At 36.9% G+C, this 14466-nt stretch overlaps 1 protein-coding gene across 4 annotated transcripts in view; it reads right to left on the bottom strand.

The window, feature by feature from the left end:
• The window catches only part of RXFP1 (relaxin family peptide receptor 1), a gene marked incomplete at both ends in the record, with an annotated part of 108676 nt that overhangs the window by 9189 nt on the left and 85021 nt on the right, over positions 1 to 14466 (bottom strand). For 3 of the 4 annotated variants that reach the window (XM_081241881.1, XM_081241882.1, XM_081241883.1), the window contains 6 exons: positions 262 to 491; positions 2311 to 2382; positions 3395 to 3466; positions 6491 to 6562; positions 10659 to 10730; positions 12628 to 12699. In XM_081241881.1, coding sequence (XP_081098007.1) covers positions 262 to 491; positions 2311 to 2382; positions 3395 to 3466; positions 6491 to 6562; positions 10659 to 10730; positions 12628 to 12699 — 590 coding nt within the window. The remainder of the gene's footprint in view (positions 1 to 261; positions 492 to 2310; positions 2383 to 3394; positions 3467 to 6490; positions 6563 to 10658; positions 10731 to 12627; positions 12700 to 14466) is intronic. The other variant, XM_081241884.1, reaches the window with a different exon arrangement.

The raw sequence follows: 14466 nt of genomic DNA, 5'->3' as shown, positions 1-14466 counted from the left end.
TCTTTATGAGAAAAAAATTAATGAATGAGCCCTTCATTAATCTGTGTAAGGTGACTGAGTTTTCTTATTTTAAAAACTTATTTTCTTTCTTATCGCTAAAGTAATTTTATTTTCATTGTAGTGAATGTGAAAACAACATATAAGCAAAGGGGAGAAATTTTAAAAAATTCATAATTCTATTGCTCTCATTACTTATTGTCTAATAGCAACGCTTTCATATATTTTGAAACTGTAATTCCCCTTCAGCCAGGAAATACTCACAGCAGAGGGAAATGATTGACATGGCATGAAGCTTGTTCTCAGATCTGATATAAGGTCGCATACAGATGACAAAGATGTTTCCAAAGCACGTAACTGCAGACACAACCCAGACAAATACTCTCTGAATAATGCTCGCCAAGAGATCCTCTAAAGATGAGATTCCATCAGTGTTTGGTTTACAGCTGCGAACATGCGGTGCATAGCCACAGTACTGGAACTTCTTAAAATAGCTGATGTGCAAAGAGAAGGGAAAAGAAGATTTTAAACTGAAGTCAGTGTCACTCTACATTAATATCTATTTTCTACATTCTCTCAGTAGAAAGAAAACATCTTAATATGAGACTCAGAGGAATGAATGTAAAACATTAGGGATACTGAAGATTTAACCTTAAGTTTAATTCTCATTAACTTGGTTTTTAAAAGAATGTGCGGGTGAGAGCTGCAAAAAGGCGTAATAAACATACAAGTGTTAGACATGTCTTAGAATATAAATCAAACGTTAGCATGTGATCAGGACAATCCACCCAAGGAAACTTGTTACTGGGTTTTCAGTGTTTAGTGCATGTGTTAATAAATGCACTGTTACATAACTCCTATGGTTGCTGCAACTGATTTTCCTTTTTCAAACCCAGGGGAAGAGAATTTGTCCTCTGTGCTTCTATGGCTTTTCTAGTATAGAATTTGTGTTGGCTACTTGCCAACATGCTTATCCTCACACTAGAGTTTGGTACATAATAGGGTGTTTGATAAATATGTGTTGAATGAATTTTTTCATCAGTAGAGAGACCTCCCTTGTTAATAAAACACCATCGGGATAATCAGTAATTACTACTGTGCTACCACCAACACCAGCACCGTTTATTGAGCATCTTCCAAGTATCAAGAATAACTTCTCAGATCAGCTCCATGAGGTTGAGGTCAGTATCACCATACAAGAAGATGACTCTTCAATGGAGGCAAATTATCTGCTAGGAAATTTTCTAATAAGTGCAGAAATTAGGATTTAAGTTAGATCTCTTTGCCCCTAAAGTGATATAGTCTGGCAAAAAATATAAGTAATCTTTATAGTATAAGGAGTTGTAGTAATACAAGATAAAAACTTGACAATGACAGTATATTGTCCTGTAGTTTAACTCTTGCTGCCTGGATCCCAGGATCTGCCATGGTTTCTGCCCAGTTCAGTTCTGCTCCTTGAGTTGTTTCTTGGGTTTTGTGACCTACACCATTTTCTTCCAATAAACTCTGCTTTGCTTAATTTAGTCAGAGTGTTTTATGTTGTGTGCAACCAAGGAAACTTTTATAAGCATGCTCTTTGAGGAATTATGGGAAAAAAACTCCCAGTATCCTCTGTTAGATTTAAAATACAAGCAAGATTATAGAGTGGTGGTGACTGCCATGACACTTTCTATATTATTGGGAATTAATTACCTTGGCATGGAGACCATTCTAATATATTTCATATATATACTGCTATATATTACATTCAATTAAAGAAAATGTTTCTGAAGCATGTAATTGATGGCATGATGAGACACACTGTTTGAATAAAAGATTTTTCATGGTTTACCACTTTATCCATACACCCTTGCACATCATGCCCTGACATTGTGGGCAATTTTCACTGAGGAGGATTTCTCTCTTCCCTTCCTCCATTTACATGAATTATTTATAATTATTTTATGTTGTTTATGTAACTTCTTCATCTGGTCGCATTTGTGCCATGTGCACAAATTACTAGCTGAGTGGACAAACATGACTATCAGTGAGTGGCATCAGGGCTCGGGAGAGTTTACAAGCCTGAGTGGGTTCCCTCCACACTCCTGCTGTCTGACATTCAGACAAAACTCCTTTCATTCTGCCAGACCATGGAAAACTAAAAATCACCCCACCCAATACCAACGCTTTAAGAGTTAATTATCGTTTAGGCAAATTAATCAGTAGAAAATGTTAATAGATTGGATGCATTGGGTATGAAGGTATTAGCACAATACATGTGGAAACGTAAAAGACTAAAGTCAAGGTGAAGAACAAGAAAAAACATCTGCTTACATGTGAGAGAGATTCGTGAGAGGTCTAAACATCCTTTGTTGGATATTTGAAATTTCAATTCCTTCTAGGCTGCTAAAAATATCAAATTAATTATCAAACAAAATATGTTATGCAGGGTATAATAAAATGAGTTTTTGTGACAGACAGTTTAGTAAAATGCTGTTAGTTAACACTTATTTGGAACCAAACATTCGTACTTAACCTTCCCTAGGCACTTCCCCAACTCCTTAAAACATTTTTTTATTAAAAAAAATTTTTTATTGAATGAAATATTCTTTAAATTCTACAGTGCTTTACAATTTTCAAAAGTTTCACACACATGATTTCATATGATCCCATAATAACCCATTTTTTCTCCCAATGCCTTTTTGATTCTGCTATTTATATGTATATATCCTGCTTATTTGAATTTTTTGGCTTCTAATAGAGAGTGGAACAATGTTTTTTGCATAGTAACTACTCAATATATATTTTTGAAATAAATGAACAAGCATTATCTTTTAGACAATATTGCAATAGCAGAGGCATTTTACGTTCTTGAAGTTTTTCTAATAATTTTAAATAATAAATGTTTTTCTAATAAATGCCATTTTACTGAGGGAACACTTAAAAGAACTGAAGCTTACCTTCTTAAGGCAATTCTTAGATCCTAACATAATTTGTGTGTGTGTGTTTATGTGTGTGTTGCAATTAATGACATATCATCTAGAACATTCCATCTTGGGATAACAATGGCTATAATAAATTCTTAGATACCCAGTGCTAATGAAGGAATAAATATGCATAGATGACTTCAGAGGATCAATCAAACAATCCAATATAAGCTTCTGGTGATTACAGAAATATATGAAATTATTAATCATTTTCTAATTTGTAGCTTATAAATACGAAAGATTAAACTAATAGCTATCTGTTTGTAGCCCAGCAAGCACTCATCCTATATGTTTTTCTGGAGTTTAACCAATATCCTGGGACTAATGCTTCTGATTTGAGATCCTATCAATCTTATTTTATAGAATTTATTAGCTATTAGTATGTAAATAAAAATTACATCATAAAACTATCCCCATAGGTGTATACTTACAGAGACTTGAGTTTGACAAGGTAATCAAATTGGTTTGCTTGAATTTTCTGGATTGGGTTATAGGAAAGATTCCTGTTTTAAAAAAAGAGCAGCAATAGGTCAATTCTTAAAAAGTATTTGAGTAAAGAGAAAGTGTGTCTCTTGACTTAGGGTTACTTTTAAACAGTAACAAAAAAAATACAGCAATGTCACTTGACCCCTAGGGCTCGTTGGACATTCAAATGGATTAATGGAAACAGAACTCTTAGGCCAGTGCATGGCTGTCAGTAAGTGCGTTAATGAAAGAGCTGAGAGAACGTAAGCGTGAAGGTGGGGAGGTCCAGAGATGGTCCCACCAGAGGAGCAGCAGGGTACCCAAAGGGAAGCTACACCACTTCAGGTTTTGCCTATCATCAGGTGTGGTTTAAATGAAAGAAAGAAGAATCTCATTTAGCCAAAACTTGAATTAGTGAAATCACATTGAATGCTTTTTACAATAAATCATATCAAAGAGTGGCATATTGTGTTAGCAATTTGTGAGGCATGAAATTAAAAGTAAAAGGCTCTATAGTTAGAAACAAAGAATCAGAGGTCAGAGTGACAGTGTAGCTGAGTGTAAATGGAGAAAATTTCAGAATCTTTGCAAAACAACACCTTGAAACACGAATTGTTGATTAAAGGGAACTTCTCAGGGTAGGTTCACTTTTTAAGAAATTTATTGCAGATTAGACCATTAGTTGGGTGAGGGAGGGGCAGTGACTACAGAAAGAAGGGAAGAGAGGAAGGATGACAATAAGAAGAAATGTGTTGTATGAAAGAATGGAAGGAGACTCAACAATCTATGAACAGAAGGAAACGACCTTAATATAATAAAAGCCATATAGGAAAGCCACAGTGAGTGTCATACCCAATGGTGAAAGGCTGAAAGCTTTTCCTCTAAAATCAGTAAGAAGACACGGATGCCCACTTTTGCCATTTCTATTCAACATACCACTGGAAGTCCTAGCCAGAGCAATTAGGCAAGAAATAAAAGGCATCCAAATTGTGAAGGGAGAAGTAAAATGATCTCTGTTCACAGATGACATGATTTTATGTGTATAAAACCCTAACGATTTCACACACGCATACACAGAAAAACTGTCAGAACTATTATAATAAACAAATTAAACAAAATTGCCATATGTGAAACCAACACATAATAATCAAACAATAATCAATAATCAAATGCATTTCTATACACTAACCATGAGCAATCCATAAAGAAAAATAAGAAAATGATTCCATTTACAATAGCATCAAAAGAACAAAGTACTTAGGAATAAACTGAATAAAGGTGAAAGACTTGCACTTTGAAAACAAAATGTTGCTGAAAGAAATTAAAGAAGACATCAGTTAAAAAAGACATTCTGTGTTTTGGGGCTGGAAGACAATATTGTTAAGATGTTAATACTACCCAAAGCAAATTACAGACTCAGTGTAATCTCTGTCAAAATCCCAATGATTTTTTTTTTTGCATAAATAGAAAAATCCATCCTAAAATTCGTGTGGAATCTCAAGGGAACCTGAATATCTAAAACAACCTTGAAAAAGAAGAAAAAAGTTGGAGGTCTCACTTCCTGATTCAAAACTTACTACAAAGCTACAGTAGTCAAAACAGTGTGGTGCTGGCTAAAAGATAGTTGTATAGAACAATGGAATAGAATGGAGAGCCCAGGAACAAGCCTTTGTATATATAGTCAAATAATTTTTAAAATGTGCCAAGATTGTTCAATGGGGAAAGGACAATCTTTTCAACAAACAGTGCTGTGAAAACCAGATAGATATCCACATGAAAAAAAAAAGAGCTTAGACCCTTAGCTTCCACCATGTACAGAATTAACTCAAAATGGATTAAAGGCCTAAATAGAAAAGATAAAACTTTAAAACTCTTAGAAGAAGTCATAAGAGAAAAGTTTCATGACATTGGATTAGGCAATGACTTCTTGTATATGATACCAAAAACATAGGTAACAAAAGAAAAAGAAAAACAAGAATTGGACTACATCTAAATCAAAAACTTTTGTGCATCAGAAGACACTGTCAACAGAGTGAAAAGGCAACCTACATAATGGGAGCATACATTTGTGAATCATATATCTGAAAATCATTTAATATCTAAAATATATACACTCCTACAACTTAACAACAAAACCCCAAACAACCCAGTTTAAAAGCTGGCAAAAGACTTGAATAGGTATTCTCTAAAGAAGTTACATGAATGGCCAATAAGCACATGAAAGGATGCTCAACATCACTGATCATTAGAGAAATGCAAATCAAATCCACAATGAAACACCATTTCATATCCATTAGATTGGCAATTATCAAAAAATATAAAATAACAAGTGTTGTTAAAGAGGTGGAGAAATTAGAATCCTTGTGCACTGATAGTGGGAATATAAACTAGTGTAGCCACTATGCAAAAGAGTATGGTGTTTCCTTTAAAAATTAAAAATAGAGTTGCCATATGATCCAGTAATTCTACTTCTGGGGTTATATACCCAAAGAATTGAAAGCAAGCTCTTGAACAGATATTTGTACACCCACATTCATAGCAGCACTACTCATAGCAGCTAAAAGGTGGAAGCCACCCAAGTGTCCACCAATGGATGAATGGATAAACACCATGTGGTACTTACATACAGCGGATTATTATTCAGAATGATACTATTCAGAACTTCTGACACATGCTACAACCTGTGGATGAACCTTGAGGACATTATGTTAAGTGGAATAAGCCAGTCATAAAGGGGCAAATATGTATGATTCCACTGACTTATGAGGTACTTAGAAATGCCAAATTCATAGAGCCAGAACAGAGTGATGGATGCTGGAGGGGCAGGGGTTGATGGGGAGTTAGTGTTTAATATGTATGGAGTTTCAGTTTGGAAAGATGGAAAAGTTCTAGAGATGGATGGTGGTGATGGTTGCACAACAATGTGAATGAAGTTAATGCCACAGTTGTACAGTTACAAATGGTTAAAATGGTAAATATACATAATTATGTATATTTTAATCACAATTTTTAAAAGTAAAATAAATTAAAAAACAAAGATACAAAATTCGTATCAGTCTTACAACTGTGAGAGCTCCTTCAGATCCTTAAAGACAAGTGGTGAAAGATTTTCAATCTTATTACTTCCTAAATCCCTAGGGAAACAATTGCAAATGTCATATTATTTCCTTAAGACTTTACTCATAGTTCTGTAATTTATTAAAAAACCATTAGACAACTTTCAAACAATGCCATTAGTGAGTTATATTAGTTAATAGAAGTCAAAACTTTAAAAAGGGAGTGAGGTGGTAAAAGATAAAAATATTTTATCCCATTTTATTGCTCACTCAGAGACAGTACTTGGTGGTATTTGATCTAGTTCTAATAGATACAATTTTCTAGTTCAATTAATATATGTGTTGTGCCCTTCATCCTTTCTCTTCTTCCTCCCCTTCCTCCCTCCCTCCCTCCCTCCCTCCCTCCCTCCCTTCCTTCCTTTGCTAAAGTAGAAATATGCTTTGGAAACTTAATTTTTTCCTTTGCTTGGGTGTATTATAATTTTCAACTGGAAGTGGATTATTTCAGTTTCCAGTTTCTTCCACAGCTGATATACACCGGATCTCATATACACCTGGGGCAGGATATATTGTATGTTACTTCATATATGTATAGAGGTTGGGCTGCCTAAAGTGATATGAACTTGTAGCTTAGTTGTGAGAAGATTTCAGACAGTAGCAGCTCTTACGGTAGATTTGACAGCGGCAACTCTCATGAGAAAGGCCTCAGATTCTTCTAAACAAGACAATCTTTCAATAGGCTTGAGTTCTTCAATGCCATCAAGAGATACTAAGAGAAAGCCTAACCACTTTCCCTGTCCATCTCCAAATCCTATTTGTTGCTACAGGGAGAAGCATGGGAATAGATCTATTTGTTATTGCAGTGCTTACAAATCAAAAGTTAGGTTATTCAACTTGGAAGGGCAAGATAGATTTAGACTGAGTTTTTAAAACTAAAAAGTAGCTAATGTAATCAATACTATACATGTCTTTGCTATAAATGTTTTATTTTTATACTGTAAACTGAACCTTGAGGCTGTTTTTGTTATTTATGTTTTCATGGGTGAATTGTCTGTGAAGATAGATGGTCTGATTTGACAACAAAAGGAATGTCTCTAAAATTTCATCCCTTTCTTAAAATCCTTCAATAGCTCATTGTTGCATAGAAGATAAAATCAAAACTTCTTAGTGTGATATTAAAAAGCCTTTAAATATCTTGCCACTGTCTAGCTTTCCAGCTCAGTTTCCTACCACTTTCTACTCAGTCAAATGACTTTCACCAGGGCCTGAAGGCACCTCAGTATTTCAGCCTCCGGGTTTTTGCATGGGTGCTTCCTTCTGCCTGGAATAAGCTTTAATTCTTGGCCTTCTGGTGAACTCCCTATTCATCCTTCAAGATTCTGCTCAGATAAACAACAAGGATTTACTGTACAGCACAGGGAACTATATTCAATATCTTGTAATACTCTGTAAGGGAAAAGAATCTGAAAAAAGAATGGGTGTGCATAACTGAATCACTTTGCCGTACATCTGAAACTAACACAATATTGTAAACCAACTATACTTAAAAAAGAAACAAAAACGATTCTGCTCACATGTCACTCCTCTGTGACCAGGGAGGTTAGGCATTCTCTTCTCTGTTCTCCCGTATGTAGCATGGATAACACATACAGCACTTATAACATCATATTAAAACTGTTTCTGTACATACGTTCTCCTCTTCTGAAGGACGTGAACTCTTTCAGTGCCAGCCCTGTACCTATTCATCTTGGGCTCTCCAGCATCTAGCTTAATTTTGGGCTAGCTATTCTTTGTATTCTTTGTATTCTTTGTATCCCTACCTAGAAGGCCATTAACAGACTCGACTTGCTTCATATTTAGGTAAAAGTGGCGGCACAATTCCAGTTCTTTGTATGGGAAGCCAAGTAAAAGATTGATCATACTAGTGAGGCAATGTGAAAAACAGATTTAGAAGAGTCCACTAGGATATTAAATCTTGAAATACCATGTTCATCTGTTTCTGATGGGAGTGCTGTTTTGGCTATTAGAGCCAATTCTGACATATCGTTCTTTTATCATGAATCATGTAATGGGAACCATTTGGCCTAGACCCTAAGTGATGGGTAAAAAGACCATTTTCTCAGTTTCGTTTTAGGAAAGTTGGTCTAAACTTAACTGGACTTGAGGTCCATTTCCGAATGGGCTCAGGAAACACATTATCACCTAGAGTAGTTGACTTTAAAAGCACAAAGTAAATCAAGCATGTAGCAAAGAGTTTCTGCCATCAGAACTATTTAGAGTCTACTGTGAGAAGTCAATTCTGATTGTTGCCAATTTATTTGCCCGCATTAACTCTGTCAGTGGGATCAAGCCAGGAGGGGCAGAGAGTGTAGTCCAAACCCTCTCTCAAAGGGAGAGTCACTCATTTGAGGTCTAGACCCACCCATTTAAAGCCATCACCTCTTAGAAAACATGCCATTTTCATCCCTGTAAATCCGATTTTTCAAGCCAACGTTGGGTATGGGATTCGGCAGGGTTCAGGCAGGACTAATTCTTGGCCTTGGTGCCCCTCTCTGCCCCTTTGTTGCTCTTTCCTTTACCTCTGAACCTGCATTAGCACTGGTTACGGACTAAGTTGTTGTGTTCCATGCTCACTACTGGTTACTGATACTTAGAACCTGCACCTCAGCGCCACCATGCAAGTCAGGATTGGCAGAAATTACCTTCTGGTATTCAGATCGCGGTGGCAAGTAGGATAAAACAAGGAAAAGTATGGACCCCTCGATTAGCTTGTATTTTCATGGCTAGATACTACTGTTCGAGTCACCTACACGCACCTCTCCCTACTACTGAGAATAAAATAATTTCCTATGTGTTGATGGTCTGGTTCACTAGCCAGACACTGGGAGCTGTTACAGCAGGTGCTTGGTTCTGATATCTATCGAGATTTTCTTGTGCGCTTTGTGAATGATTGGTACTGTCTACTGAAAAATGTTTCAAGCAAATGGTCATGGAAAAACGTTGGGGTTTCAGTGGCTTGTTTATTGATGTTTTGGAGCAGAATGCTGCATTGGTTCCTGAGGAACGTTTCTGTCTGTGGCATATGTATTCCCTCCACCTGTCTTCGTTTGCAGGTAAGGTGTCCCGAGAAACAGTTTAGTTACATTCTTAAATTTTTTTTTTTTTTTTTTTTTGTGGTACGCGGGCCTCTCACTGTTGTGGCCTCTCCCGCTGCGGAGCACAGGCTCCAGACGCGCAGGCTCAGCGGCCATGGCTCACGGGCCCAGCTGCTCCACGGTATGTGGGATCTTCCCGGACCGGAGCACGAACCCGTGTCCCCTGCATCGGCAGGCGGGCTCTCAACCACTGCGCCACCAGGGAAGCCCTACCTTCTTTAACTTTTATGGACAAGTTTTAATGAATCAAAGTTCTGCCCAGTTAATTGCCAAACATGTACCTTCTGTCCATTCCCCAGATTCTTTCTAGAACTCACAAAATCAAACTGGTGGCTAGCCTAAACTTTAGCAAAAACCCAATTGAAGAAATTAATGGTAAAAAGTAAAAAACTGTCTGAAGGACCTGTACTTCATTTATTGTCCTGTGTATGTTTTATTTGGACAATCAGCTCCTATGTGCTTGGACCACAAGGCTTTGATTTATCAGAGAGTTGTCTTAATGTCCTTTGGAACTGTGTCATTGATCTTAAAAAAGGGACATTATAAATAGCTCTCTTTTCCATTATTACAGTCTGGGATGTTACCCATGGTAGTGTCTAATTTCCTTATGGATCCAAGATTAGCCTTTGGTTTCAGAAGCAGCAGAGTGGTGTCTTTTTATCTCCTGGTTTTAAATCCTAACTCTCCAGGAAACTTAAAGATAAATTTGTGCTCCCTCTCCAGCAGTGGGTTAGAGTGGTGCAAGATGTATTTTATTTATTGATCTCTCCAGACTTTATTCTTTCTCCACAGCTATGTTTCCCTTACCCCACTTTCCTCAAATATTTATTTTATAGTTTTCCTTTACACATATTTTTTAAACTATCAGAATACCTTTGTGGCTCAAGGTATGCAGAAATAGTGCTAGGAAGAGAGAAAAATAAATCTTTCTTAAATGTATAAAAATGTATACGTGTGAAAACTATGAACTGGAACAGTAGAAAGAAAATTCTTATCAATATATGTGTAATCGAGCTTACAATTCATCTAGTTTCTGGAGCGGTGCAAACGCGTTTTCACTGAGGTGATTAATTTTGTTTTTCCTCATTACCCTGAAAGTAAAAAGAAAAGGATGTTGTAGCTTCCAGAGGTAACTGATAGGTGAATTATTGGAGAGGAGATTAACAGCCTGCAAAAACAAAGATAATTACGTGGAGTGCACTTTTCACATCAAGAGAGGTTGAAGTAGCGTCATAAATTACCCAGTCTGTAATAACTTTAAACTTAAATTTCCCAGATCTTTCAATGATGATAAGAGTAAAATAGTGTTCAAAGTTCTAAGTGATTTAGGGAAGAGCTCCACAGGGGAAGAGTGAAAACCTCGACTCCTGCCTGAGAATACAGACTGAGCTTCAGCCCAGGGAGCTGTCTTAGGGTCGCCTCTGTAGGCTTCATGGTGTGTCTGTTGAACAAAATACCTCCCACACAATAGCACTGGTGCACATTGGGCAGTTGATGTGATTTAGGGTGGAGATGCTGCAGGAGGTCTACTTCAAGCTGGACCAACTCAGAAGATCTCTAGTTTGGGATGCTGAATGAGACTGTAAGTCCTGACAGTTCATCTCTGCCCTGATGTCGTGTTATGAGATAGCATAAAGGACTAACTCACAGGAAACCTTTAAAAGATTTCCAGTTCTTGAGGCATTGTGGGACATGCCTGGAAGCTGGCCTCGTCCCATCCTTAAGTATTTATTTCCTCTCAACACTCCAAACCATTACCACTTTCTCCCAGCATCCTTGGACCAGAAAAGCACAAGCATCTGCCAAGAGGAAACTCACAAATGATTTCTTCATACAGAGGGTTCTCTAAAGACAAATACAAGTAGAATAGAAAAGAATGGCTACATTTTTTGGATATTTATTTGCCCTGTGTCCTTTAAGTGCAATTTGGTTTCCTTTGGGCAATTACCATGAACTGTTTTGCATGACTGATAGAATCCTGCATATGAAGACTGCTAAACTCACTGCAGAAAAGTTCACACATTTCAGTGGCTTTGAGCCCACTGGAATGGGGCGGAGGGCATAACTGGGTAAAAATTTTTGTTGTGTCAGTGGTAGCTATTGCATTGCCCATACACAGGGGTCCTGTATATTCTAGTATGATGATTTTCAAACTTTTCACATGGTAACCAATAGTAGGAAAATGCATTTTGCATTGGGACATAACATACACCCACACAACCCAAGATTCATGGAACAATACATTTAATCATCTGAATTGCACTCTGATGTTTTAATTCAATTCTATTCTATTCTATTTCATTTTAAAAATGCGGCTCGGGACATACTACATTGCTTTCATCACCTGCTTGTGAGTTTCAACCCACAATTTGAAAAATACTCTTCTGGAAGAATAAACTGCAAATGAGGCAGTTATACTTTTATACTGAAGGAAGACCCAATATCCCTCACTGTTATGGAAGAGGCACCCTGGATTTAAAATAAGCCAGAGAGGAGTATAAGGAGAAATTATACTCGATAACATTCTAAGGTTTATCCTGGTGTCTGCAGTTACATCCTCAGGGAAGTGAACATTCTACAGTTTCTAAAAGTTATACTTAATTTCCCCCACAATCTTTGCAGTAATAATTTTTATAGATTAGGACTTTAACTTGGTGTTTCTCAAACTGAGATCCAAGGGCAGATTCTAGGTGGTTTATGAGAAATTTTTTTCCCATTAAATTGGGTCTTACTTGTAAGGTTGAGAAAAGCAGGTCTCACATAAGATAGTACCATTGTGATGACCCATGTATGTTGTGAATCTGTGGTTATGCCTGGTTTGAACTTCAGTAATTTTGCCAATGTGCTTCCTTTTCAAAAAACTTCAAGTTGAGGGGAACATTTGCTGTAATTACTATGCATGTTTATGCTAGATTCTGTTCGCATAAATGATTCATTTTATTTGTAAAGAGATAAAACGGTACTTCAAAAGGACAAAACATTACTTACAAAACAGTTAAATTACTGCAGGAAATAAAAGTCAAATTCCTTAAATTATGGATATGGTTGCCTTCAAAGTCCCTGAAATATAAAAATAAAAAATGATAAAGCTAAATTTTAATCACACACAAAAGTCAGTCGGTTAAGAATGATTTGTTTTCTAGTAAAATATCATTTTCCCACATACTGTTTATTTCATAGGGATTCTCACATAATGTAAGTGTAGCCACTTACATAATAGCCGAAATGATATATTTATATATAATGTTTCTTTTTTTCTGTGTTAATAGTAAAAATGTTTTGAGTTGCATCAGTATGAGGTGTTCATGTGGGTACATATGTATCCTAAAGAATGTGAAGTGAATGAAAAAAGCCCCATGGAAAGCTTTTGTTGTGGTAACTACCAGCTATATAAACAGAAAGCACGTAGTGATCCGCATTAAACACCCGTCCAGAGGTACCACTGGCATTTCTCTGAGTGGTGTGACTCTGCTACAGTCCACAGAAGATTCTACTATTGCTGCAGAAGATGCTACCACAAAACAGTGTTTAACCTCTACCTCCCTTGCCTAGACACTCCCAGAAAAAATTCTCCATAGCCTTTTACCCCTGAGAACATACTTTCTTGCTTTATTATATGGCCACACAGGCCAGTGCAGAGGGAGACCCACAGCTGCCCTTGGCTCTCCACTCCTGACTCAGGGCACTGCTTGCAGACCTGACTTGAGCTCCCTTGCTGTGTGATGCTAGGTCACCAACGGGAGTCTGGTCTGAGCAGCATACTTGTCAAAAAGTTGATGTTTTATTGTCTCTGCTTCATGGTTTTCATGAAGGCGTTCTTCTATTGCCTGTCTTTTATCTTGTCGTAGGGTTTATGGTGGAAGTTCATAGAACAGAGTTAGCTGAGCTCAGGGATACACTTTCAGAAGCAGATGCTGGCTCTTAAATCTACTCGTTTTACCCCAGCACTTAGCTTACCAGTCACCATACCACGTAAAGCCATTCAGGAACAATTGCCACTAAAATATATGAGCTGAAGTCTGACACATCTACTAAAATCTATGCAGGAAGCATGAGTAACATTAATGGACATGCCTGTTTTTTCTGCTGGAGAGGCTGTATCTGGGACAGTCAGTTTTATTTTGGCACTGCAATAAAAATGGATGCTGACAAATCAAAGTCTATCTGGAAGATCTGGAAGGCCAGCATGTAAGGGTTCTAGAAATCAAGTCAATGGACTAAAAGGGTGTATTTATCACAGAGAAGAGCAAAGAAGAGAGATATATTTGAAGTCAGGCATAGGGCTTTTCTCTGTTGCATCAGACTGCAAAATCAGATTTACTTGTTGAAGGACACAAAACATTTCAAATTTAAGCTCACAATCCATGGTGTCCAGAGAATAAGCTTCTTCTTACTATAGTGATCTGAGAAGGGCATATACTATAACAAGGTTTTCGTAGACAGGATTTCTGTACATATGGAATGTTGTGTTAAAATCTTAAATCTTGATTCTAGATCACCCTTCTAAAGAAAAACTTCTATTAAACTGGAAATAAAGCACTTGTAGTACTATCTTTTTTTGATCATTAGTCTTGGCCCAGGCATTTGGCCTTCCATAACGAAGGTTATCATTGACACAGACTGTTCTATTTCCTTTTCTTATTTTGTTGTTGTTACCAGGAATCTACCACCAGGGGGTGACGTTCTCCTAAGCCTCACAAAATTTCTTGATGTTACTTTCTTGTTAGTTACACCTGTAACTTTTTTTTTCTATTAAGGTAGCAAAAATATTTAAGTTAATATTAATTTACTATATGTAAAAGTCAGTAAGAGGCATAAACTAGGGAC

Source organism: Mesoplodon bidens (assembly GCF_964165515.1).
Source record: "Mesoplodon bidens genome assembly, chromosome: 1".
NCBI classification, from domain to species: domain Eukaryota; kingdom Metazoa; phylum Chordata; class Mammalia; order Artiodactyla; family Ziphiidae; genus Mesoplodon; species Mesoplodon bidens.
Note: the sequence above shows the minus strand (reverse complement) of the source record. Positions and strands in the feature narration are given on the sequence as shown.